General features: G+C 55.5%; 2 protein-coding genes across 9 annotated transcripts; both read right to left on the bottom strand.

The window, feature by feature from the left end:
• Window positions 1-1,219: 1,219 nt before the first annotated feature.
• Window positions 1,220-5,132, bottom strand: LCAT (lecithin-cholesterol acyltransferase). 3 transcript variants are annotated; one of them, XM_020885063.2, is made up of 7 exons: window positions 4,297-5,132; window positions 4,096-4,192; window positions 3,444-3,600; window positions 3,250-3,365; window positions 3,036-3,131; window positions 2,728-2,952; window positions 1,220-1,816 (listed from the first exon to the last, which is right to left on the bottom strand). In XM_020885063.2, exons 1-7 carry the CDS (start codon window positions 4,585-4,587, stop codon window positions 1,242-1,244), a joined length of 1,557 nt encoding a protein of 518 aa, XP_020740722.1. In that variant the 5' UTR covers window positions 4,588-5,132; the 3' UTR covers window positions 1,220-1,241. The 3 variants fall into 3 exon arrangements, with proteins under 3 accessions (XP_020740722.1, XP_070307219.1, XP_020740723.1); XM_070451118.1 differs by having other exon boundaries at window positions 4,096-4,174; XM_020885064.2 differs by lacking the exon at window positions 4,096-4,192 and having other exon boundaries at window positions 4,297-4,495.
• On the bottom strand, window positions 4,672-26,517 carry SLC12A4 (solute carrier family 12 member 4). Of its 6 annotated transcripts, none has more exons than XM_020885057.2 (24): window positions 26,323-26,517; window positions 21,293-21,387; window positions 19,759-19,890; window positions 15,928-16,074; window positions 15,789-15,843; window positions 13,734-13,864; window positions 12,280-12,521; window positions 11,920-12,134; window positions 11,200-11,364; window positions 11,024-11,122; window positions 10,679-10,736; window positions 10,169-10,343; window positions 9,692-9,810; window positions 8,185-8,283; window positions 7,927-8,046; window positions 7,616-7,720; window positions 7,194-7,362; window positions 6,706-6,901; window positions 6,423-6,592; window positions 6,204-6,335; window positions 6,014-6,121; window positions 5,656-5,843; window positions 5,401-5,534; window positions 4,672-5,243 (listed from the first exon to the last, which is right to left on the bottom strand). In XM_020885057.2, the coding sequence occupies exons 1-24, from the start codon at window positions 26,435-26,437 to the stop codon at window positions 5,152-5,154; spliced, it is 3,261 nt and encodes a 1,086-aa protein (XP_020740716.1). In that variant the 5' UTR covers window positions 26,438-26,517; the 3' UTR covers window positions 4,672-5,151. The 6 variants fall into 6 exon arrangements, with proteins under 6 accessions (XP_020740716.1, XP_020740718.1, XP_070307218.1 ...); XM_020885059.2 differs by lacking the exon at window positions 26,323-26,517 and adding an exon at window positions 24,630-24,666; XM_070451117.1 differs by lacking the exons at window positions 4,672-5,243; window positions 26,323-26,517 and adding exons at window positions 23,323-23,386; window positions 24,630-24,665 and having other exon boundaries at window positions 5,252-5,534.

The following is a 26,517-nucleotide window of genomic DNA, read 5'->3' as shown; positions in this document are numbered from 1 at the left end:
TATCACATTGACCAGTTCTGTTCTTATTTATTACCCGTCTTCAACAGCATCAGTCATGGCTGCCTTTTGTCCTTCTACCAACTCCTGCCTCTTGTTTGCTGCCTTTGCCTTCTTCCCAAAACCCAAACACTGAGGCTCAGTCCTCTCGGCCAGGGTGATGCTGATCTGTCTTCCATGTTTCAGATGCCGTCTTCCCTCATGGGAAGGCATCATGGTTGTCCCTCAGGTGGCCTGTAGACATGCTGGGCTCTGCCCATGGCCAAACCTTATTTCACCCTTTATCTAGGACCCTTTATCTAGCCACTTCTTTCTCTGGATTACTGCTTGTCTCAGCTAGCATCCTCTCCCCGCTGGGCACAGCACTGGCCTCCCTGGTTTCCCAATTCCTGCCCTTCACCTTCCACCCCAGACTACACTCCATGTTACAGAGGGCTCTTTTCTAGGTTGGAAATCTGATCACACTCTCCCCGGTTAAACCCTGTATCAGTTGCACACAGCTCTTAGGCTCAAACGAGTCTTTACAGTCACCCTTCTCATTCATTCCATCTGATCTCTGCATTGGCAGCACCTCCTCTGGGAAGCCTTTCCTGACCCACAAGACTCGCCACCTTGTTGCTCTCTATACTTTTCTCTCAGATCACTTAGCTCCATTACCTAAAAATTAAATCTTCACTAGGGAAGTGACCTGTTTAATGGCTGTCACTCTTTTAGATTCTGAACTCCTGTGCTTCTGTCACCCACCTAGCACTCAAAAGCCTCTGTCCAGAGGCGGGGTCTCGCCTGCCCTTTTGGGAGCTAGGAGGGACATTTCAGATCTTTCACATCCTGTACCCTTGGCTCCGTGTATGCCCATTCCACGCTGTGTGTGCAGCTGCCTCCAGTCCTCATGCCCAGAGCAGAGGCAGGCACAGGCAGGCTGCGTAAACAGCTCAACCAGCAGTTTGCGCATGCTAAATCGCTTTAGTCATGTCCATCTTTTTGTGACCCTGTGGACTGTAGCCCACCAGGCTCCTCTGCCCTGAGATTCTCCAGGAAAGAATACTGGAGTAGGTTGCCATGCCCTTCTCATGGGAAGGTATACATCTCAAGGTGCCCAATTCAGTCCCAGGCTTTAGCAAAGCTCTTCACTCCACAAAGCACCAGGCCTGCGGCTGCGGATGAATGCATCCTTTGTGAGGACCCTAGTGCCTTTCCTTCAACCCACAACACATGTCAGGGCTTTTAACAGCAAAGGAATGTCTTTATTCAGGGGGCATGGGCTTTGGGCTGGCAGTCGGGGGTACAGCAGTGCTATTTCGGTAGGTACCCAGCAGGATGGCATTGATGTGCTCCAGTGTCTGATTGCTGAAGACCATGTTGAGGTGCTGTGTCCCACGCAGAGGCAACAGGTGCACGGGCTGTTTCTGGCGGCCCTGCCAGCGGGCACAGAGCTCGGTGCTGCGTGTGGCCACAGTGTCATCACCATCCTCATATAGCACATCCACAGGGTCTGTGTAGGGGAAGCCGTGGTCATAGATGTAGGTGCTGGGCGTGGGCAGGCCTATGCCATACAGACAGTACACTTCCACGCCAGGTGCTGGGAGGCCTGCCAGCAGGTCACGTGACTGGAGCCACATGTACCAGCCTTCCTCAAAGTGCAGGTCTGTAAAGAAGCGCTGCATGTCACGGCTTGTGTAGTTGATGCTGGGGGTGGAAATGAACACGTGGTCCTCAGGCCACGTCTGCCTGGCAGGAAACATCCAGGGTGACGTTGTCGTCATGCGCTGCTCCTCTTTCAGCTTGATGCTGGACATGATTGGAATGCCCTGGTTGTCACCTGGGGACAGAGAGCAAGGTGGGGCAGGGCTGGAGCCAGCAGGCCCACAACTTGCCCCCCAACCCAAGCTCAGTTGGCCACTCAATCTTGTCCTTGCCCAATTCAAACACAGACTCCAAGTCCTAGACTAGAACTGGCCTAGCATTCCAGAGGTGCTCATGTGTACTTGTTAACTGAGAAGCCCCGATGGCACCTTTGACAGGGAGAGCTGGAGGGCTTCAACAGGAGGGTCGGGGAGCAGTGTTTCCTGAGGACAGGAGCGTGAGTTGGGGGATATAGTGCTAGCAGTTCTGTCTCAGGCAAGTGTCTGTCGACCCTTATGGCCTGTGCTGTACAGGGCTCAGAGCTGTGTTCTGGGAAGGATGAAATGAGACCCATCTCTGACACACATTGATGTGGTCTGGGGAGTGTTTCCTTCACTTCAGCTCCTAGGGGTAAGACCATGTCCAGCTGTGTTCAGCCTGCAGTAGGTGCTCCACATGAGATATCTGTCCTCGGGGAAGAGCAGGAAGGGCTCCTGGGGTCTGGCCCTGGCTTTGGCAGATCTGCTGTGGCCTAGCTTAGGGAGGATCCGTGTGCAAAGCAGCTCCTGGGAGCTGAGTGGGTAGACCTGAGGCCACGAGGAACAGACCAGTCAGACTCAGCAATGAGTCAGATTGCTGGGATTCGCTTCATCTTTACCTCCCCTTTGTCATCGCTGAGACAAACTCAGGAGTTTGTCTAACAGTCCAGGCTGGGCTCACTGCTCTCCAAGGACAATGAAAGGGGCTATTTCCCAGAGGTGGTAGACAACACCCCCCTAGCTGGGCATTGTGAGAAGAAACAGGAGTAGGGGCAGGCCCATGGTCAGCTTCTTTCCACCACCGCCCCCCCACATCCTGTGGGACCCAAGTGATCACAGGCCCTCTCACCTGAAGCCAAGACTAACATAGGCTTGATGGAGCCACCCCAGGGAGCCCCGAGAGAGATGAAACCATCGATGAAGCGGTCCTTCCAGGTCTGGGGTTGGCGCAGTAAGAAATAGAGCAGGTGCAGGCAGCCAAGACTGTGCCCAATGAGGAAGACAGGCTTCCCATATGTAGCATGCATCTCCTCCACCAGTCCAGCAAGCTTCAGGTAGTACTCCTCCTGCTGGCCTGCAGGGGGGTGGGTGGGTCAGCATGGCTGGAGGTGGGGGCCTCCGCCCTGCCCCCCAAGCCCCCTAAACATAGACACTCACTAGGCTCCAGCCGCCAGTCGTAGGGGGCAGCCCGCACTGTCTCATCCCGCACGTACCCATTGTTGACCAAGTTCTGTACCAGTGTGTGCATATAACCTGTGGGGGAGGCGGCGGCATCAGAGGCTGTGGCCATGGCCCCTGCAAGCCCAACACAGCCTAGCCTCTCAAGGGTTGGCCTAACACAGCCCAACCCTCTCCTTCAGCACACACATACCTGCCAACTTGCTGCTGTCCAGGTACTCAACAGAGTAGGTCTTGCCAAAGCCGGGGACACGGATCTGTACACCGGGAGCATTGGACACCCTCCCAGAGCTGCGATTGTACACAACCCTGGGGGCAGTGGGACATTCAGCGGACCTGCGGCTAAGGAGCAGGGCAAGGGACTAGGCCAGAGGTGACAGCACCCACCTGGTGTTGTCAATCCAGCAGTCTACCCCAAGGGGCAGGAACATGTTGAGATCTAGCCAGATGGTGAAAAAGTCCTCCGTCTTGCGGTAGCACATCCAGTTCACCACACTCGGTTTATCCAGCTTGGCTTCCAGCTGATTCCCCAGGCAGCCAGGCACTGCGGGCACCAGCCTTCACTCTGGATCCCTCCCATTCCCCCGAGGTAGACCCCACCCCACCCTCACCTCCCCGACAGCCCCACCCCTTCCTCTCCCATAGCCACCATCAACCCCCAGAGACTAAGGACAAGATCCTGTCTTTCTGTTCATATCCCCTGCTCCATCTCCCCAAAGTCCAGACTCCCCCCAGGGAGGGAAGATCCAGGGGCCAAGGCTACTGACCCCTGCCCCCACAGAGCAAACAGCTAGCATGATTCTCCATCTCTGCTAAAGTCCAAGAGGCGAACAAATAGTGTGGGGAGCGGGGACAGGACCTGACAGGCCTCTCCTGCTCTCCTGGGCTGGGCCCGTCGTCCTTGCCGGGGTGGGGGCTGAGGAAGGAGCGGTGGGGAGGGAGGGGGGCTGGACCCAGGGTCTGGCTACAGCTACAGCTGACCACAGCTTATAATGCCCTGGCCAAGCCCTCTGGCACACCCACGCTCCACTCCACCCACCTGGGGGAAGACACCTCGGAGACACAGGAACAGAAGGGGTGGATTTCTCCTCAGGACAAGCCTCTGGCGCCTCCAAACACTGAGGCAGGAATTGGGGCTAATGCATGGGCAGAAGGGCGTCGGCAGGCTCTGCTACCAGGGGCGAGGGCCCCAGTTCCCCAAGGGCTGGCCGGGTATATCAGGGGCCTGGCGGGGGCTTACCGAGGATGACGGGCCGTGTGTGGTTACTGAGCTCGGCCTTGGGCGTGGTGTGCGGGGGGAACAGCACATTGAAGAGCCAGAAGGGGGCGGCTGGGGGGAGCAGCAGCCCCAGCAGCAGCAGGACCCACTGCCGCGGGGAGCCGGGCGGCCCCATTCCAGCCCTAGTGCCTGGTGCCCGGTAAAGCGGTCCTGGGCTGGCCTTATCTGGAGTGGGGGTGGGAGGGGCCCCAGGGCCAGTGGGAGGGACAGCCTGGCCAATGGGGCTGGCCAGTGGTTGCCGGAAAGGGGCATAGTGTCAGGGAGCCGGCTCTGGGCCTGGATTCAGTTCCGCCTTCTTACCCCGTGCCAGAGGAAACAGAGCTGGGGCAGCGGGAGGCCCAGAAGTACACAATGTTTTATTGAAAAAAGTCAGGCTTCAGCTGGCTGGTTCCATTCAACTTGGCTTGGTGGGGGTCCCCGCCCACAGGAGCTGAGTCAGATCTTCCTGCAGGCGGGCTGGGCCGGATCCCTCCCTCGTCACCCTTCCCTTCCTCTCTGATGGTGACATCCAAACAATAAATATGCAATAAATAGCGCTCCCGGGTCAGCTGCCTTCAATCCCCACATCAGCCCCCACCAGTCTTCTCCAGTCAGGACAGGCATCTTGGCGTGCTGGACGGGCAAGTCCCCGAACCTCTCAGGGTCCTGCGGGACCTCGGATCCATCTCCATGGCCAGGTCTGGGCCAGGCTCCAAGGAGACCTAGTAAAGCTGGGTCCAGGGTGAGGCCAGGCAAAGGGGCTGGCAGGTGGGTGCTGGAGGGGGGCTGTGTGTTACCCTGGACACCTTCACTCTAAGCCACAAGTCTGTACTGGGCTCAGGAGTAGATGGTGATGACTTCACGGCCACCACCACGTACCAACAGCACTCGTTCGAGGCCCTCAGTCAGCACCTCCAGGAACTCCATGTCTGTGGGGCATCAGTCAAGGAAGCCACATCCAAGGAAACACCCAGAGAAGACTGGCCCATCAAGCAGAGCTGGGGTACCTGCAAACCCTCAGGGCATCCAGGGACAGGCGTGCCCAGCCTGACCTCATACACTGCCCACCTACCCACCAAAGGATCCAGTTCTCATCACCCTCGCTGTTCTTGGGTGGGCCAGGCATGTTCAGTAGGACCAGGCGGGCATCATGGGAGCGTGTGACAATGACTTCATTGAGCTTCACGGCCGTGTGCATGCGCCGCACATTAGACTGGTCCCTGCAGATAACGTGGCTGATCATGGATCCCACCCCTGGACCACCCCACCGGGCTTATCTGCCCCCATCCCACCTCCGCCCCCACGCCTGGATACGGCTGGGTCCATTTCTGCTGCACTCACGGCTTAATATGCACCAGTTCCCGGAAGTTGTCGGGCGTGTGGCTGGGGTCCCAGGGCTCCGTGGCCATGTACTTGTCCCGGGTCCATGTCATCTGGATCTTGTCAGTCCCAGCTGCAGACTCATCCTCCTCATCCGAGTACAGGCTCTCCAGCCGCAGGGCCGAGTGCCGGTCCTTGACTAGCTGGGCCTGAGGACAACCAGAGGAGGTCGCCTCAGCGCTGTGGGGGGCCAAGCTGGCCCAGCGTGATCACCCAGCCTCAGGGAAACAAGGGGGGCTGCAGTGAGTCATTCTGATGCTCCCACTTGATGGCCTATCCCAAGGCAGGACCCTGCCCTGAACCGAGGAAGGTCACTGACCTCTCGTTCCCGCTCTGTCTTGGTCAGCCTCATCTGCCGCAGCATCTGGGAGCGCTGCTCCATCATCAGTGTCCGCTCGTAGGTATATGCAGAGATGTCGCTGTTGTGCTGGGGAGTGGGTGAGCCGTGAAGACCGGGCTATGGGGGTGGGGCAGGGCATCCATGGGGCTATGGTGGGCAGGGGTCTCACCATCTCCACCACCTCCACCTCTGCCTCGAGACGTAGGTGATATAGGAAGATGGCCAGATCCTTCTTCATCTGGATGCTGTTGTCGTCCATCTGGGCCACCGTGAAGATGCGCATCCGGCATTTCCTCCAAACCTGCGGCCACGGAGGGTGGTGGTTCAGGTGCACCCCCTCCCTGCACGGGCCCAGCCCCTCGCACCACGGCCTGAGCGCCTGGCCCACCTTGTGCTGGCGCAGCAGGAAGGGCAGGAGCATGAGCATGCCGCCATCGTGGACAATCCACCACACGTCAATGTGGCCCTCCAGGTAGCGCTCATGGTTGCTGGGGTAGAAGGCGATGTTCTTGGGCACGAGCAGGGCCAGGTGGGCAGCTGTGGTGCAGCGCACGGTGTCTGGGGAGGAGGGGCACTATTGATTGTCAGCCCATGACCCTCTGGCCTCTGCCCTCGCTTGACCCCTGCCCCCTGCCCTATGTGGTCAAGCCTAGGCCCTGAGTCTCACACACCAATAAAGGTCTTCCAGGCGCGTGGGTCCTCACTCTGTCGCCAGCCATAGGGCCAGCCCAGCACCACGGTGTTGTGCCTCATGCCTCCCAGGCCGCAAGACTGGATGAGGTGGGCCAGCCCCTCCCGCACCTTGCTGGCCACCACCACCTGGCAGAAGCCCTTCACCTTCTCAATCTCCATCATGTTCTTGATTGTCTGTGGGGAACATACCCCGGTCAGAAGGCAAGGCCATCCATGTCCCCTCTGCTGGGTTCCCTGCCCAGGCCCCAGGGTACAGAGCTGCTTGGTGGTGGGTGAGGAGATGGCGGCAAGCTGTCCACCCAGAGACCATGCTTGCAAGATGGAACCTTCATACCCACCTGGCTCCTGCTCTCAGCTCTCGCCTGGCTGGCCAGGACTGGTCCCCTCCTCTCTGCACCAGATACAGCCCGGACATATCCAGTCCGCTTCAGGGTCCTCCCACCCCCGACTCCCGCCCCAGCAGTACCTGCTCAGCAGCCTGGGCCTCGCCGTAGCTCTCCAAGAAGCTGCCCTGGATGACAGAACCGACGATGGTCAGGCCCTTGCCGGCTTTAAGCTGGGAGGCAAAAGTGAGGAGCCGCGGGTACTTCACGTGAAGGTCCTCATCTAGCTTCAGCAGCACCAGTAGCTGAGGCCTGAGTGGCCAGATGGAGAGGTGGCCTGAGACTAGGGCCAGAGGTCTGCAGGGAGCCCAGCTCCCTCCTCTCTTGGCTCACAGGCCCCCTCAGGTAGCAGTGATCCAAGGGCCTGATAAGCAGGACGGCACCCCTGGCAGTTCAGGACAGGGAACACAGACTAGGGAGGGAAGCCAGTGACTCGTGACTCTTCCCTCTCACAGGGCCGCCCCCTGAGAACCTCGACTGCCTCCGCCAGGCCCGGGTGACTCACCGCCAGTTCTTGGTATGAGGAGGGCCCTCCTCTAGCCGCAACAGGGCATAGCGGGCGGCGCTCAGGGACAGGCCTCGGATCCCATCGCCCCATTCCTTCTCAGCCCTGCAGAAGTCCCCGAAGGCTAGTGAGTCCCCACCCAGGACTTGTGTCCATGTGTATGTGGGATGGAAGGGACCAGGCCCAAGTCACAGCCCCCCAGCCCCAGCGGCACAGTGGCTTAACGAAGGATGGCTCAGCTCTCCACACCCAACTACAGCCCAGCCCAGCAGCCCCGCCCGAGGACCCGAGCGGGTGGCACCCACACTCACCCTTGGTACTCAATGTACTTGTAGATCATGCCAGCGATGAGCATGGCGACCAGGGCGTAGTACCAGGAGGAGACAAACATCAAGGCCAGGCAGAGGCTCATGCCCAGGAAGGACAGTGCCCTGGGCCAGAGATGGGGGAAGGGCCAGAATCAGGGAAAGACCTCCCAGACTCTCGCCAATAGAAACTGTTGCCCAGAAAGTTTAAACCCCATCCAGAATGGTTTCCCACAACCTGGCTCGGGCCCAGCTGGCACGTACCAGTGATAGTACTTGAACCGAGGCCGCCAGTTGGGGGTCCTCAGGAGTGTCTGCACAGCACAGGCGAGGTTCACAAACAGGTAGCACATCAGGAAGAACCTGAGGCACAAGGAGCAGCTGGGACTGAGCAGCCCCCTTGGCAGCCAGGTACCTGATGTCCCAGACCCTCCCCAGGCTGGGCCTAGATGAGGAGCCGAGACTGTCACAGCTCTGCCCTGCGTGGTCAGGCGGGTCATCTCAGCCTCACTTCGCCCACACCAGGGCCAGATGTGGATGGGACACTGCGGTGGGACCCGCAGAGCCTAGTCTGAGGATGTTCCAGGCAGAAGGCCAGGGGGCTGTGGGCAGGGGGAACAGCTGTGGAAGAGGATGGTGTAAAGGAGAGTTCAGTGCCTGGATACAGCTAGACAAAAGCCAGGCCTCTGGCCTGGGAGACCAGATGGATGAGGGGCTTTCATGAGTGTGGGGAGAGGGCATCAGAGAACATGAGGAGGGCCATTTTGAGTCACTGCATTAGAGACACTTGAGGGACACTTCAGTGGGTGTGGGAGACCAGGATGGAAGAGGCCTACTGCATGAGCCCCCCAGGAAAGACAGAGGGCTGAGGGGAGTGGCTGCCCACCTCTGCCCTCAGCTGGTGGGTGAGCAAGGACAAGGAGGCAGGAGGGCTGACAAGACAGGGCAGGGACTCTCCTGGTAGGGGCAGTGCTCAGTCCCGTTAGGGCTGCGGGAGGAGCAGCCACAGCATCAAGGCTGAGACACGTCCTGACATGGGCGGTAAGGGGCCACCACCCAAGAAAACTGCAGCAAGGATAGTTTCAGGTGTGGGTGAAGCTGGGCGGTAACAAGTGGAGGTGTGTTGGGGGAACAAGAGAGCACTGACGCTGGCAGGCCTGGCTGTGGCTGGGGGCACAGCTTCGGGGGGGAAGGGAGCTCAGTCCGTCCTACAGGCTGCGTGGGGTGGTAAAGGGTGGCTTGGATGCAATGGAGCAAGCAAACGGAGCACCAGCTGTGCAGCAAGGTGTGTGAGGTGGGGCAGAGTGGCCCTGGCACTGGCGGAGGTGAACAGAGCAAGGACACGAACTCTGCCCCAGGAAACTGCTGCGTGTTTGCCACCTCCGGCAGGGCACTGGTAGATTCAAATGCCCAGCTGACTCCAAAACTTTAAAAGCAAGCAACTTGCAAATAGGTGGATGGGACAGTGGTGCCTCATCAAAGGTGCTGAGACTGCTGCTTGCCCTGTCCTTGCTCTGGGGGTCTCTCACAGAGGCACAAGGGACCTACTGGTCTCTTTAAAACATCTGAGTAAGCACTGGAAGGCAGAGGTTCAGAAGGCTGAGCTCTGCCAGGCAAATATCCCCCAACAGCCTGACCCGTCTCCCAGCTGTGCCCTCAACCTTAGACAGGGTCACACAGGAGTTGCTGGGCAGGGCTCCTGGCTAGGGTGTGGCTGAGGGTGCAAGGAGACTTTCCCAGGACCCTTGCCCTGTCCTGGCCCCCAGCTCACATGGACAGAATGGGGGCCACCATGTCCAGGGAGGCAATGAGGATGCCCAGCTCAGCGATGAGTGCTGTCAGGAGGAGGGCCCACGTCGGTTCACCATTTGCCTTGCCATGGCCGAAAACCTGCACACGCCAGGGGCAATGGGGTCAGAAGCGAAGAAGCTGGTCCCATTCCACACATCAGGATACAAGTCACAGCCTGGCCTCTATCATCTCCAAGTCCCTCGGGCTCAAGTCACAGCCACACCTATCCTGACAGGTACTCCGCCCTCCAATTCCCCAGGTTTCTCCGTTGTGAGTGAAGACAGGCCTTGGGGCTTCTGGGTCCAGGCAGTTCTGCCAGCAGCAGCTCTCCATGGATGGCTGCTTGGCCCTGGCCTTTGGCAGGATAACATGCACACGGATTGACTGTCTACTCCTCTCCCTGGCCCGTGTGCACGACTAGAAGTACCCAGATGGTGGGGGACTGTAAGAAGCTCACCCGGAGAAAAGGGATGATGTTGTCCTTGGCGATAGCCTGCAATAGGCGTGGTGCCCCAGTTAGGCTCTGCAGGCCGGCACCACAAGTGGAGAAGAAGGAGCCGATAACGATGACCCAGGGCGAAGGCCAGGCTAACGTGCCCACCACCAGGTTTCTGCTGACACCATCGCCGTACCTGCAAGGGCCAGGCTCAGACCATGCTCCATACAAGGAGCCCCCAAAACCCTGGCTGGGGCTGCCCAGTGTGAGGGTTGGCAGGGGTCAAGAAGGACAGCTACAGGGGCCAGAACTCTGGCCCTCAGCAGAGGCTAGTCCACCAGCCCCTATCCTTCCAGCCCAGACCCAATCTGATGTCAGCATCCTCTTAGAAGCCAAAGTCCTGGTGGGACTGACCCACCACTGACAACCAGCAGCCTGAGGACATGTGTGGGACCACGAGTATGAGAGGGGCTGGGGTTTGGGCAGCAAAAGCTGAGCCCACAGCCACAGGGAGGGGCCCAGCTCACTTACTTGTCCCGGAGGACCACACCCTCGATGCAAGCACCGAAGAGAACCACGCTGCTGAAGTCTGTAGCCGCGTCAAGGAAAGCTGGACCTCTGTTGCCCCTGCTGTCCCCCTGCTCTCACCACACAGGGCCCCAGGGCCCCCCTCGCCCAAGTCTCAGGACACCTGCAGCTGAGGTTTCATGTCAGGTACAAACAAACCCCTTGAATGTGTGCATGTGTGTGAGGGGTGATGTATACATGCATGCATGTGTATACATGTCTGCATGTGCCAGGTGGTGACTTAAATACAAGGAAGTGCCTCTTGCCTGCGCACCCCCATGCCACAATGCCAGGCCTAGGAAAGGATACAGACAAGGGAAGTGGTAACAATGGCCAGAATGGTCCCCACTGGGATGGACTTCTGCGCGTCTCGGAGGTCCCCAGAGCGGTTGGAACCAGCCATGATGCCTCCAAAAACAATGAGACTCCCTCAGGGGCTCCCTCGAGAGTGTGGGCAGGGAGCATGGGTGGGCAAGAGGGCTTACCTGTTACTGAGGGGAAGAAGATGCCAACCAGCACAGTGAAGGACGTGGCGATGTCAGCCACCACGTACAGGGGCAGGCTCTCCTTCAGGCCAAGGGCATCCCTGGAGGGCAGCCCATGCTTCTCCACGACCTCACCCTTCTCCAAGTAGGCGCTCCACAGGTTTTCTGTGGGGGCAGCTGCATCACCACTGCAGCCCCAGGGAAGTCTGGGGCAGCCCAGCCAGGGGGTGCAGGTGTAAGAGGTTCTGGGGGCTCAAGGGGGTGACCTCAGCCTGATGGCTGTGGTTTCAGCCACAGGGCCACTCTGGCTACAGGGAAGGACTGGCTGGCTGGAAGTCTGGAAGGTAAAGGTGGCTGAACCGCCATTGTCGGCCACTGCCTGCCTCTGAGACAGAGGCCCTTTATGACTCCTGTGAGAACTATCCCAGGCAGGGTCAGGGGCTGGTGGCTGGGGAGAGAGGGGCTGCCAGAACTTTCTGGGAGGCTGCTGCAGGCCTGGGACACTGGCCAAAACAGGCTCCGTTCAACCGAAATTTAGCTGCCAGGAGCTGGGCTGAGAGGACACTGCTGGGCTGGGAAGGCAGCCAGAACTGCCTCCCGTTCCTGAGCTGGCCACACAAGGGCGGCTCTGTGCTACCCTGTCCCTCCATGCTCGCTCCCTCCTTCTGCTCTGCTGCAGGGGTGGGGGGCGGGGGTGAGCAGGCGGAAGGGAGCACATACCCTGGAGTACACCGGCAGCTGCACCAGGGATGCCGGGGATCTCAGTCACATTGTTGAGCAGGAAGTAGGGGTCGCAGGCCTCAGCTGTGAGGTTGGGGCTGTGGCAGAAGAGGCTCCAGAGCTGGGTGCCCACTGTCTCATTGTCTACCACGGTCGTCTTGGCGCAGACATCAAACTGGTCCCGGGACAGTGTCCTGTTGCCCAGCATACATACTCTGTGGGGCGTGGGGGAAGTCAAAGCATCAGCAGCTGCTCAGCCCAAGACCCCAACTTTCTCCCATCCAGCAGCCTCTACAGAGAAGGCCATCCATGTAGGCAGGATGTCAGTGTAATGCCTGGAGGTACTCCCAGGTTACTTACGGAAACACAGGAGGGTCAAAAATAGACTTGATGCCTCCAGCATAGATGGAGAGGATGGAGATGATCACACAGGCCAGGAAGAGTGAGGCAAATTTGTTCACATACTTAACACCAACGAATACCACTAGGGTCATGAAGGTCAGGAAAATGGTCCCATATACCCGCATATTGTTCAAGGTGGCACTCGATGTGTCATGAGTGCCTGTTGGGTAAAAAATGGCGGCTGGAGGGGCAATGTAGGTCTGAAACAAGAAGACAGATAAAGGAGGCTCAATTTTCCTATGTGGAGTGTGTGCTTAGTCACTCAGTCACGTCTGATTCTTTGCAACCCATGGACTATAGCCTACCAGGCTCCTCTGTCCATGGGATTCTCCAGCCAAGAATACTGGAGTGGGTTGCCATTTCCTCCTCCAGGGGATCTTCCAGACTCAGGGATCAAATCCTCATCTCCTGCATTGGCAGGCAGATTCTTTACCACTTAGTTACTTGGGAAGCAGTGAATTTTATGTGAATTATATCTTAATAAAGCTATTATTTACAAAAAAGAAAAAAAAAAAAGATCTGGACACAGGAGCTGACCTGAATAGCTAAAGAGAAGTGGGATAGTTTGAGGAACAACAAAATAAATAATGATAGTATAGGATTATGAGCCAAAGAATAAAAATAAATATCCAGGAGTCCATACTGATATAAATACATGGTTGAATAAATAAACAAATGGAAAAAGGACAAATTTCCTTATAGAAGAAATCCAGATAATAAATGTAGGAATGTCAGAAATAGTAAAACAAAAATAACCCCCCCAGAATATCCAGGAATAGGCTCCATGCTACAGACAGAGGATCTGGAGGTGGAAGTAGGCAGGTAGTTCCTCTAAACATCTACTGTCTGTATACCCAGGGGCGGGCGCTGGTTAGCCGATCCTCCCCATTGCCCCTCCCACTCATTCCCCACCACCAGGGCAGTCCAGGGGGAGGCAGGAAGCTGAGTCAGAGCACACTTGGGGCCCACAGAGAGGGTACTGACCTCCCTGATTTTGTTAAGAGGATAAGATGGATCTGAGAGGCCTTAGCACAGAACCCTGGAGGAGACAGAGCTGCCCAGAGCCCACATAAGCCCGGGAGACAGGCTCTGCATCACCACCAAGATCCGTCATAGCGTTACATGCAGTAGTTCACAGACCACCTGCCACAGCTGAAATATTGCCTGGGCAACTGGAACATCCAGGGCCAAGGTGAAGACTGCCAGGCCCCTTCCATGCCTGATCCAAACTGGGAAAGTGCTGAAGGGGACACTGGCTTGAACAAAGATCTTTCTCCCTCAAAGAGGCCTTCCTCATTGTAAGCCATAGATCTGGACCAGACGTGAGAAGAGCGGAGCATGAAGAGCCTGGGCTTATAGGAAACGGGCTGTTCTGACAAGAACAGAAACGGCCAGGACTTAACCTGACTCACCAGCAAGATCTCAATGGCCCCTAGGATGTACATGGCTGCCGCAAATGTTGTTCCCAGGTAGAAGCACAGGCCCACGGCACCTCCAAATTCTGGCCCCAGCGAGCGGGAGATCATGAAATAGGAGCCCCCAGCTACAACAGAAAAAGCATACACAGGTCAAGGCTGGTTTTTCTTCAAGAGGGCCTCTCCCATGACAACCCTTCACAACCATCCAGGGGTACAGGGACTGCTTTTCCTATTTACAAATGAGCAGAAGGTTTAGACAACCTTGCCTAAGATAGCATGGTTAATAAGTGGCCAGGCTGGGGGTGGACCTGATTTCATTTGACTCCAACACACAGCAGGGGCCAGTGAGATGACTACTCTGCTGGGGCAGCTCTAGGTCCACAGCAAAGCCTCAGTGGAGTTAGGTCAGTCCCCACAGACTCCCCTGGCTGATTGTGTCCTATCTCAGCACACCGCACCCTTCCCAAGGGCTAACTCTGTTAGTTGACCCTCCAGACCAGGGAAGGGACTGTATTTTATCTAGTTTTTTGCCCCTAGGGCCAGCCACAGGGTAATTGTCCATGGCTGACTCTCCAGCCCTGAATCTGTGCTTCCATCACAGTCTAACACCCCTGGCAAGACTGAGTCAACCCTGGGCCTCAGGGCCAGTGAGGGTGCAGGCGACAAGAGCCATCCCATGCTTCTGGTTGAAACTGCTCCTGATAAAACTTATCTGTGAAAAATCTGGGAAAAACGATCAAGAAGCTTTAAAAAGGCTACTCCTTTTCATGCTATAATCCCACCTCTAGGACCTTCTCCTATTCATTGGAAGGACGGATGTTGAAGCTGAAAATCCAATACTCTGGCCACCTGATGGGAAGAGCTGATTTGTTTGAAAAGACCCTGATGCTGGGAAAGATTGAAGGCAGGAGGAGAAGGGGACAACAGAGGATAAGATTGTCGGATGGCATCACCAACTCAATGGATATGAGTTTGAGTAGACTCCGGAAGTTGGTGATGGACAGGGAGGCCTGGCGTGCTGCAGTCCATGGCGTCGCAAAGAGTCGGACACGACTGAGCGACTGAACTGAACTGAGGACCTTCTCCTAAGGAAACTGCCAGGGGCATGAACAAAGATCAGTGTGCAAGACTGTTCATGACGATGTTTACAACAGTGAAAAAGCAGAGAACAGGAAAATAATCACATAAATTAGATAATATCAATCCTGTTTTAAAAAACCAAATAAACTGTTTTCAGCATTTGAGATACACACACACACACACACACACACACACACACACACACACACACACACAGTTTGGGGAAAATAATATATCTCAATACTTTATAACACCCTAAAACCATGGACCAAAAGGCTAACAGTTATGAACTCAGGATGGTGGGATTATGGGTACTCTTCAATTTTTTTCTACATTTTTTTATACTTTAAATCCCTCTTCTGGTAAACATATATTGTTTTTTCCCTATTACTTTTATATTAATACTAATAAAACTGTTATTTGAAAAAAATAAAAAAGGATTCTAACACAGGAGACAACCTGAATAGCCAAATACCCAAGTGGAATGGTGCAGGCAAAAAAATAAATGATAGTACTAAGATTATGAACCAAAGAATAAAATAAGTATCCAGGAGTCCATAGGGAAGTTATAATAAATACACGGCTAAATAAATAAATAAGTGGAGTCTCTGAAAACCAAGTCCAGTCTCATCATCCTGGTGGGAAACCCTACAATCCATAGTATGGGCCAGGCTCATTGGCTTGGGCCACCAGGAATGCCCTATCATCTTCTTTATCAGCCCCAGCACCCCCTTTAAAAAATTACTATTATACTAAAAACAAAACAAATCCCAAACAAATAAAACATAAAACAACAGTGATCTCAAATTCTATCAGGCAGGGATGCTCATAGTGGTGACACTTTTATGGAATCAAGGACTAAGACCCCACCAGAAAACTGTCAGGGGGGCAGGGAATGAGTGTTCCTGGGCATGTCAAAGGGGATTCTAGGACCATTCCCCACCTTAGGCCTGAATGGCACGCACCCACCTGGAACCACACCATTGGTGGCAATGGCGCTCATGGAGATGGCCGTCAGCAAGGTCTGTGGGAAGGAGGGCAGAGGTGAGCAGCTCAGCTGGGCGGGCTCTGTGGAGAAGCCGTGGCCCTGCCCCACCACGATACTCACACAGCAGCAGCAGATGAGCACAATGAGGAGGGCCTGCAGCACGCCGGCCGTGCCCACCATCCAGGTCAGCCGCAGGAAGAGGATAACCCCAAAGATGTTCTGCAGGCAGGGCAGGTACACCCCCATGAGGGTGCCCATGCTGGGTGCCTATGGAGCAGGAGGGGAGAGGGGAGACGGAGCATCAGAGGGGCCCCTCATTGCTTGGCAGTCCCCACCTCCAGGGTATTCTGCCAGAGAACAGGCTGGAGAAGGACATCTCAAGTGGAGACCTGGGGATACAGAAGGTGAGCTGACTGGATGTCTGTGCTGACCTTCATTAATGAAGAAACAGTGGGGAGTGGGAAGGTATAAAACCTGATTCTTTTCCAAACCTCATATGTGAGCTTTTGAGCCTCACCTCCCCTTCATGGTCCTGCCACCTTCCCTTCCTCTCTTCTTTCACACTTCCAGAAAGTGAGGTCTATATCAGACCTCCACTTTCTCAGCCAGCAGACCCTGTTACCCAGGCCAGAGTCTAAAAAGTTGTTCCTGACCCCCCTCTCTCCAACACCTCCATCCAGTCCAGAGGAAAGTAAGTCCAGCCCAGTGTGCTCCCAAGGTGCCCTGAGATCAGTCTGCCTTGCCTCGGCCTTAATCCCCTGAAGCTGGGGCGCTACACCTGGGGCACCTGGCTAGTGCCTTCTTATGCCTGTCCGCCTCTCCGTGCTCCAGCCCACTCTGCTGCCAGAACAGGACTCTGAAAACCAAGACAGTCGCATCATCCTTACTAAAACTCCTCTGCATTGTCTATACTGTAATCCAGTGTGAGCCAGGCTCCTTGGCCTGGGCCACCAGGCATGCCCCATACCTCTGTCAGTGTCAGCCCCTGACAACATCAGACTCTCAGAGCCTCTGAACCAGGGCATGTGCTGGGCTCTGCCTGGAATGATTATCCCTGCCTTACGGCCTGGCAAATTCCTCTTCAGTTAAACCTTCAGGAGACTTAACTGTTGCCTCTTCCAGGAAGTTTCCCCAGGTTGCCTTAGGTGGAGTTGGTACTTCTTCTTGCATTCCCTCAGCATCTGATATACCCTTCCATCATAGTGGTCATGACAGGTCATGGTAACTGTTCACTCGAATGACCATAGTGGGGTAAACTTGGCTTGTTCACTGTTCTATCATCAGCAGGCCCTGCAGGTACTCAAAAGGTGCTCCTAAGCCCAGTGAGTGATGCCTTAGAAGGCCTCTGGGATAACCTATTGGGAAACTCCTGCATATAAAGACTCAGGCTGGAGGGCAGGTAAGGAAAGTCTGTCTTAATGGGCCCATCCAGGCAGGATTTCTCAACTACCTAAGGGCAGAGTAGGGGCTAAACAGGAGGCCAGGGCAGATGCTGAAGCACAGAGTTAGGGCTGGTGCCTTCTTGAAGAACTGAGCCCACATAAAAACAGCACTGAGTAGTAGGGTCCTAAGAGCTTCCACCAGAACCCCCAGCAAAGCCTGCTGCTCTAGAGCTGGGGTGGGAGAAAGAACTCTGTGGCCACAGGAACTCTTCTCCAGGGCCCAGGCCGGGCATAGGATCTGTGCACAGCCTAAAGGACCCCAGAAGGGCCTGGGAGGGCCCCAAGTAAAAACAAATGGTTCCTCAAGCTGTCCTGCACAGAGCAGGTGACAGATACACCTCATGTGGGTTCTGACTGAGCCCTTCTCAGAGGCCCTGGACCACCCACTGGATAGTGGCAACTCCCGGCCTCCCCATTCAAGGCTGAGTCACTCTGGGAAAAGGGGCAGTATGGGAAAGGGCAGGGCCGGAAATGCTTTCTGCATCTCTAAATAACCTCTGGCAGCCTCAGAAGGTCACCAGGCCACAGCCAGAGCGGCTGCCATGGAGAGGCTGCCTTGGGTCTTGGTGTGGTCTGACTGGAGGCCCACCCTTCCGGCTTTAAGCTTTTCTTTTCTGAGGCCCCTGCTCACACCCGCCTGGGTGAGGACCACAGCTCAGTGGCCCCAGCTCCCTAGCTTTCTGCTGATTTGCTGTGGACTTGACAAGGCTCCTCCTTTCTCCATGAAACAGCTACTAGCGCTGGGACACTCAGCCATCCTCTGCATCTTTAAACCCAGGGCCAGGGGAGCTGGCAGGTAAGCTTAGGCTGGACTCCAGCATCCTCACGGGCTCTTCATAAGGCCAAGGGACCACAGCCCTTCACCAACCCAGAACACCTTGCTGAGATGTACTCTAGCCTTTCTTAAGGACCTTTTTACTCCCAACCACTGGCTTCCTGGACTCGGCCTGAAAGGAAGGAGAAGAGACTCTTACCCAAGGATCTCACCCCTCACTGCAGGGCTAAACAGGGATAGCCAGAGATAGACAGAGTTCTCTGCTATCTGCAGTTCAGAAAGTATCATCAAAATCACAACCAACAGGATAGGGTGGGGGTCAGGTCTGTGTGATCCCAAGATCTCAGCTGTCCTCTCCCAAGTGTGGGCTGGGTTGCCTCCGAGAGGAGCGACATGAGGGGTGCACAGCCGCCTGGTCCTCACCTCCTCTCTCCTCACCCACCTCAGTAATCTCAAAGGCAAAGGCAATCTCAAGGGTAATCTCAAAGACCTGCCCAAATCTCAAGGGCAGGTCTGAGACTTGGGATGTGGTTTATTTCAGCCAAGGGCTCCTCCTGCCTGTGCTGACCTCCAGCAAGAGGTCAGAGAGTGCCAGACCCAAGCTCCTTTCGGGTCACAGCTGCTTCCCAAACCTCAGGGAGTCAGGAGACGTGGAGAAAAAAGCTGCTTTGCCTCTAAACTGAATATGCTGGGGGAAAAAATACAACCCAGCCTTCTGTTAAACAGCCCCATCACACAGGTTAGTGTTAGGGTAAAGTCATCCCTGGTGGCTTCAGTGGTAAAGAACCCACCTGCCAATGCAGGAGACATGGGTTTGATCCCTGGGTCGGGAAGATCCCGTGGAGGAGGAAATGGCAACCCACTCCAGTATTCATGCCTGGGAAATCCATGTATAGAGAAGCCTGTCAGGCTACAATGGGGTTGCAAAAGAGTTGGATACGACCAAGTGACTGAATAACAACAAAGTTATCCTGAAGAGAGGACGACTGGAGGGCCAGAGTCCTGGAGAGTGAACAGGGATAAGACTAGGAGAGAGATAGGGAAGCCCCAGGAGGCAGTGTTTTACTTCTATCACCCTCAGTAGCAGCACTCAAGGAACCCAGGGGCTGTTGGAGAGGTCTGCCGGTGCAGCCAACAAAGAGAGGGGCAGAAGGGTTTAGTCATCTGCTCTAGGTCACACAGCTCCAAGGTTCCTAGTTCCAAAGGTTCCTTATCCATCCTGATAGGATGCCAGTGATCTGGCATCCTACACAGTCACATACCTCACAGGAAACCCACAAGTCTCCCAGTGTTATGTGTTGACCTTGTTTAGCTCAGTCACCTTAGGCAAGTTACTTAACATCTTTGACACTCAAGTTTCCTCACCTGTAAGGCGGGGATGATAATAGAAACTGCCTCACAGATTTTTTGTGAGGATGACACGCAAGAACCCTGGCCCACTGCTTAAGCATGATGCCTCACACACACACGGACACACACAGGCCTAAGTAAAGGCAGTGGTCGCTCCCACCATTATTTCTGAGGGCCTCCCTGGTCCTCTGCCCTGAGAGACTCCTCCTCAGCCCAGCCCTTGAAGTCTCCTTGAGGCCAAAATACTCAGTGCCCATCCTCCACGCTCACCACACCTGGCACCTACTTTCCTGGGATGCTAACAGCTACATGGGGAAACTGCCAACTCCATGGTGTTGACTGTCCTCCTAGGAGCAGCCTCTCTGTTGCCCCTGACCAGCTCACCTTGGCTGCTCTCCGACGGGCACCCTCTCCACTCTCAGCCTCCTCATGCTCCTTGGCGCCCTGTGTGAGGTTGGTGTAGCTGACGAGCTTGCCCAGAAGAGATGACACCTTTGGCCGGATGTCCAGCTCTTCCTGTAAACAGAGCCACAGGGCATTCTGGCAACGGGCCCAACTGGCACCAGGCTACCTGTGTGTAGCCAGCAGCCTGGCCTCTGGTCCCTTGCCAAACCCTGAGGCAGGCTTGGGCTCCTGCCTGGGGAAGCCCAAGCCAGCCAACTGGGCAGGTGTGGGTGCCCCACCCCAGCACTCACTTCTCTCTGCCCCACCTTGGCTCAATCACTACCAGCCCATTTGCAAAACTACCTGCCTCAGGGGAAAGGGCAGGGCAGACAGGCGACTGGCACACTTCATCCTGCCTGTTCTGGCTGGCTACCTCCCAGCTATGAGTAGGCCTCTGGAACTCACATCTGTGCTCAACAAATAGACACCCTAGTGATCCCAGGGAAACAAAGAAATTAAAAGAGGAAAAAATAAAATAAAATAAAAAGAAATTAAAAGAGGAGTCAAAAGAGAGATGTCTGGGACAAGTGAAGTCTCTCTTATCTGCCCAAACCCTGAACCTCCTGGATGGTCTTCCCCACACCCTGTGAATAACCCACCTCAATCCCCAAGGTGGGATCCTAGCCCCCTAGCCCATCTTTGGGAGGGGCCAAGTCAAGGGGCCTCCCAGGGCTCAAGATATGGCACAGCATCTAGCACAGCTTCCTGAGCACTGTGTCTCTACCTGCCTGTTGCCCACATTTAGTTTTTCCCTATCAATCAGCTCCCTTCTGACCCTACACACAAGGAGAAACTGTCTTGGAGTAAGAAGTGAAGATGCAGGTCTTTGCAAGTCTATGGAGACTGAAGAGCCTACGAGACTTCCACAGAATGTGGGTAGATGTGGGTCAGAATTTAGGGGCCTAAACCATGACTTCAACCCAGAGCCAGTTTCTGACTTGAGTCTGAAAATGATAAAATTCAAGGCCAAAGTCACAAAATTGGGAATGTTTCCAGAGAGGGATCCACTGAGGTTACAGATATGGAGAGAAGGGGCAAATTCAGTGAGAAGCACCAGGTCTTGGTGAACTTGATGGGGCTAGAGTTGGAGGAGTCAATCACGAAGGACAAGGAAGAGTTCACAGGAGAGGGAAGAATTGTGGACTGTGAGAAGTCCCAGATGTGAAGGAGACAAATGAAATCCTGGGTTAGAAATCCTGAGAGGTGGTGACCGTGCTGAGGGGCTGCATGGAAGTCAAAGGTAAACACTCTTGGAGGTAGTAATGAGGTAGAGACCTCTGGGAAAGCAGTTTCAGTTGAAAGGGCCAAGAGAACCGCAGCTTGGCTGCCAAGGGAGCGAGACAGACAAGCGGAGACTGGAGGAGGAGCCCAGACATAAAGGACACAACACCCAGCCAGCTTGCTTAGCTAAGGCTTAGGTCCTGACAGGTCCCTGCGCGCCCACACCCATGGCCCAGAATGGCTCCTCAGCTACCTCAAACAGTGCCAGGTTCCTGTCATGGTAGTCACTTCCTCTGGAAGCCTCCATGGGACAAAGGAAAGGGCTGCTCTCTTTATGGTTGCCATGTCCTGTAGAGAGAGAAAAACAGAATCCTAGTCAGGGACTGCCTACTGAGCTCCCAGCATGCACTTCTTCCCAGCAGGCCTGCTGTCATCTCTGTAGAGCACTTTAGGGACCAGTGTAACAATACTGGGACTCAGTTTCCCCAACATACCCTGTCAGCCTCCTTGAAAGAGCCAGAATTGGCAGACTGGCCAATGATCAAACACTCATCTAGCAGGGGGCACAGGAGCGAAAGGCCCAGACGCACTAGCTCAGCACTGTTAACACCAAGGGGCGGAGTCTGCGGCAGAAGGGCGTGGCCCAGTCAAGGCCCGCCTTCAGACCACCCCTGAGGCTCACGCTCCCGTTTTTTCCCCCAGCCCTTCTGGTATACCCAATGTGCCAGGTGCCAAGGGCTCAGTGTCCTCAGGGCTCCCCCAAGAGCTACCCTCCAGATAGAGAAAGCCACACAGGGCGCCTTCTGCCGCCATGATCAGCCAGCCACCTGCTAGCCACCCCATCATGCACCGCATGGGGACGGCATTCTTGAGGGCGGCCTGAGGCATGCCGGGAGGAGCAGCAAGCAGGAGACTGTCCAGTGTACGGAAGTGGGTGCCCAGAGCTGTCTAGGGTCATCTGGGAAAGCCCTACGAAAGCCTGACCCCGTGGGTGTGGGACTGGGCAAGGACTGTGGGCAGGACTCACTTGTTTACCTCCCTGTCCCCTGATACCAGCCACTTGCCAGAGACTAGGCGAGTGGCCAGTCCCCACGTCTACCTACCCCCCCCCCCCCCCAGGCCGATGAGGTAAGGCCTAAGTACCAAGGAGACCTCACAGAAAGGAGCCAGATGCACCTTCTTTTAATACAGCTGCCTCAACACTCAAAACTGGGCCACTTTTTCTGGCCACCCAGCATTCACTCTATCGTTTTCCAAACCATGTCCATTGTGAGTCTCAGTGGGTGACATTCCCAGCTTTCCATGAAGCAGGCAGAAGACACCAAGAGTCCTTTTCTCGTTGCTAAGGGAGAAAAAACCCTGCAGTTTGGAAACTGTGGTGGCAGTGACTGAAGGCCTCACAGCTGGCATCTTGGTTCAAAGAAGCCATGTTGGTACTGGATGGCAATGACTACAGCAGCAGTGTTGGCCTGGTGTCCTGTGATGGAGGTGGCCAACAGAAGTGTCTTCACGGATCCAGACTAGTGGGGTATTCTGGCCATGCCTGGTTTTGTGAGAGCTACCTGGCAACCTTCTCTGGTTTAACAGCCCCCAATCCATTTCTCTTGTTTACAGCTGAAAATACTGAATGATGCCTCCTCCGTTTGATACGTCCTCTTGCCATCAATATGAAACTTAACTTCTCTGAGCCAACAATCACTCAGTAGGTGCTGTGCTATGGATTCTTTACTGCCCCAAGAGACTGACAGGTAAAGCATGTTGATGACAATTTCTGGGGCAAAATCAGCTGTTCCTTCCCACAGGATGTAAAAAGAGTACATCACCTTCTCTAGGAACCTGGACTAGCTAAATAAGTGAAGCAGCTCAGTACCAGAAGCTACAAGTCTGTATGTAGGTCAATGCTAAGGGCAAAGTGGACAGAGATAGTGAGAGGTGAGGCCAGCCTACAGAATGACATTAAAGCCTCGGGCTGGGAGGAGTGGTCACGTAGCTACTCAGACACCCTAAGACATTTGCTGTGCCCTTGATGCCCAGTACATGGATGGTCCTTCAGTGAGCAGTCCCTGAAAACTACTCTTAGATTTTTGTGACAAACAAAAATATCTTCCCTGAGTAAGTCAGAGGCTTTATTCTGTCCAAAAAAGGCAACTATAAGAGCTCATCTTGTTTCCCTTTCTGCCGTGGCTGCCAGGAATCTCTAAGCTAAATTTATTTCTCAGATCCAGTCACCATCTGCCTCAGAGTCCCTGTCCCTTTCCTCTGCATGGTTTTGATTTTTCTTACAGTAAGAGTCCTTTGGGGAGGAGTTTTTGTTGTCTGTCTCTTCTGACCCTTCTGTGGAAGTAGGCTGAAAGTAAAGGATAGGATAGATCATTCTAAACTCCTGCACTGCAGCCTTCCCCCCACCACCACCACCACTGTCTAACCCTAACCACACCTCTCTAAGGACTGCATTAGTGTCTAGAAAACACAGAGCTGAGCACACAGCAGTCCCCCCAAAATGCCTGTGGATGGTCCTGCAAGACCCAGTCGATCCCTTGTCCCTTCAGCCATGATGCCAGGGCAGCTCAGAGCCCTTCCAAAGGTTACCTTTAGTTCTCATAGCAATACTCCAGTAGGTATCATTTACCCTCTTTCAGTAACAAGGAATGCAAAGCTCAGATTCAGAGGCAAGGTGACTCAGTGAGAGGGCCAAACTTGGGTCCCAGGATCCCCTAGATCCAGGTGAGAGCTGAGCTGTGGGTTCCCTACTCCTGCTTAAGACCCCCTTCCATCCCAGGAGGCATCCCAGGGTTGCAGTACAGGCCACAACTAAAGAGTGTCTGGGGTTTGCAGTTTGGCCATGATGTATGTATCCAAGGCTCCTGGTGCTCAGTGGCCAGATGCCAAGCTTGGATTCTGTGTGACGCAGGGCAACCTGCTTACCTTCTCTGTGCTGCCTTGGTTTCTTTTCCTATGAAGCAGAGCTAATAACATCCACTCTTCCAACTGCCCAAATGCCTCAGAAAAGGGACAGCCTGGTGCCAGACACCCAGCAGGGATTCCATGGAGTTCCCCAAAACCGCCCCAGTTAAGGACAGCTCCCATGGGATTGTGGGAATTGGGGGGAGGTGGGGTCTAAGCAGTGCCTGGGTATCTGTACTGCCCTCAGCTATTCCAAAAATCCCAGGGCAGGTCTGGGCATGCCTGCCAGGCCAAAGCTACTCAGATGCCACCTGAGACCCGAGATTAACCACAGCATGAAGACTGGGCCTGGGGGCTGCCTCTGAGATACATACATATGTGTGTTCTGGCCAGCAGCTGTGAACGCACCAGCTGCAAGCAGGGATCCAAGTGACACTCCTGGTATCCCTGTACAGGTATCTGCCAGGGGTACTCCTCTAGAACCTCTTCACCCTCTGCCCACAGGCCACGGTGGGCTGGATGAACAGGTCCATCTATGCCCTTGGACCAGAGGTATGGGCCTTGAGAGATTCAGATAACCAGGCCGGCGGGGGGGAAGGGGGGTCCCATGAGATGGCCCTCAGGGTCACTATTTGTGTGCCCCTGACCCTTTGCAGCCCCCAACTAGAAGGATCATAACCACTCACCAGGGTGCAGAATGTCCCCCATACTGCAGACACAGTCACGGATCTGGCTGAAAGGGAGGAAGAAGAGGTGGGGGGATAGTGGGAGGAGCTGGCCCAGCCTGGAGGGACCTGGCAGGACTCAGCCAATGTGAAGGAGCCAGTTCCCTATAGTCCCCTGTGAAAGGCCAAGGCGGAGCCTGAGGCTGGGCTTCTCTCTGCCTACCTGCTGGTCCAAGCTGATCTTAGGGATGCAGCCCAACCCAGCCTCTGGGGAGAGAGAGCCTCCAAAGGCTAACAGAGGAGCAGGGATGGCTGCCGGCTCCTGCTCTGTTCACTGGTACCAGGATGGGGCAGGTGCCAGCAGGGGTTGAGGTGTGCACACCCTCACAAGCTGTCAAGCCTGTTAAATTTCCATGATGTCCAGCAGCCCATGCCACTGTGCTGTGCCATCTCCACACACAGCAGTCAGGTGACACACACAGCCATCACCCACATGAAGCATGGATCACCTCAGTCAGGTCCCCATCAGAGACAGATCCAAGTCAGATCAAGATAATATCACCTGACATATGCCACCAACACGCATGTCCCCTGCAGATATCCATCATGGTCAGTAACAGACCAAGCATTTGTCATCAGTCCCATCACCATCCTCATCACCGTAGCCCACAAGAATGTGCTATCCTGACCCCACTCTGGCTCTGCGGTACTCCACAGCTGTACACCTGCACGAGCACAACTACACATGCATGTGCTGCTGCACAAACACACACACAGGTTCTTGGAGTGTTCACACAAGAGTGAGCCCTGCAAAGACAGGGCCCTGGGGAAAGAGATGGTGAAAGTCAAGGGCAGGCACCTAGGAGCGGGAAGCCGGGTTTACCTTCAGGCCCAGTTTAACAGCTAGGTTAAGAGTTAGGACTCTGGAATCTCCCATCCTCGATCTGAATCCCCTAGAGCAAGTTACATAACTACTCCATGCCTCACTTCACTCCTTCCTAATCGAGAGTAACACTACCTGTCCCAGGGCGGGAAATTAGGATTAAACTAAATTAGGAGGAGTTAATTCAGGTAAGGTGCCTAGACAAGCCTGGTCCCGTGTGAGTGCTCCATAGGTGTCCTCTGTAGCTACAGATGTAAGCTGGGATCCATGTAGCACTCAAGCAGTGCCCCACAGACCCCTTCAGGCTTCCCTCCGGGGGGACTGGAGTGCTGGGCGGCACACAGAAGGAAGGAGAAGGGGAGGGGAGCGGAGGAGAGAGAGGGTTTTAAGGAAAGAGATGCTGAAGCACAAAAGTGTAGGCGAGACAAGAGGGTTAGGGGCGGTTGGCAGGAGGAGAGACGGCTGGGGTACCGCCTGGGGCTGTCGCTCCCAGCCGGGAAGAGCCAGAGATGGAAGTTCAGCGCTCTTCGCGCCCCGGGCGGCCCCGCTGGCCTGGCCACGTCTGCAGCCCCCGCCCGCAGCCCCCGCCCGCGGCCCTCAAGGGAGGAGCTGGGGCGGGGAGGGAGGCCCGACCGCGACAGCAGGCGCCGGGGGCCCAGGAAAATTGTGTCTGCGCGCGAGGAGTTGGGGACTGTCTAGCGGCGAAGGAGTCTAACAACTAAGTTGGGCCCTCATCGACGTGTGCGCGCACGGCCCGGCGTCTGTGCGCCAGCCGGCCCCGCATGGCCCGCTCCCCGCCCCGGCCCGGGACCCCACCGGGCGGGCCCTCACCGTCCGCGTCCTCCCGATCGGCGCGCTCCCCGTAGTCCACCCAACTCAGACCCTCGAGGTTGTCATAATCGCCGCGCCGCGGCCCGTCTACCGGCACCACGGTGAAGTGAGGCATCCCGCGCGCTCGGCCCCGCCGCGCCCGCCGCCCCGGCCGCCTGCCCTGCTGTCCCCGCCGCTCCGGGCCGGCGCGCCCCG

The sequence above is a fragment of the Odocoileus virginianus genome, chromosome 20, assembly GCF_023699985.2.
Source record: "Odocoileus virginianus isolate 20LAN1187 ecotype Illinois chromosome 20, Ovbor_1.2, whole genome shotgun sequence".
Classification (NCBI taxonomy): Eukaryota; Metazoa; Chordata; class Mammalia; order Artiodactyla; family Cervidae; genus Odocoileus; species Odocoileus virginianus.
This window is presented reverse-complemented; position numbering and strand designations above follow the sequence as displayed.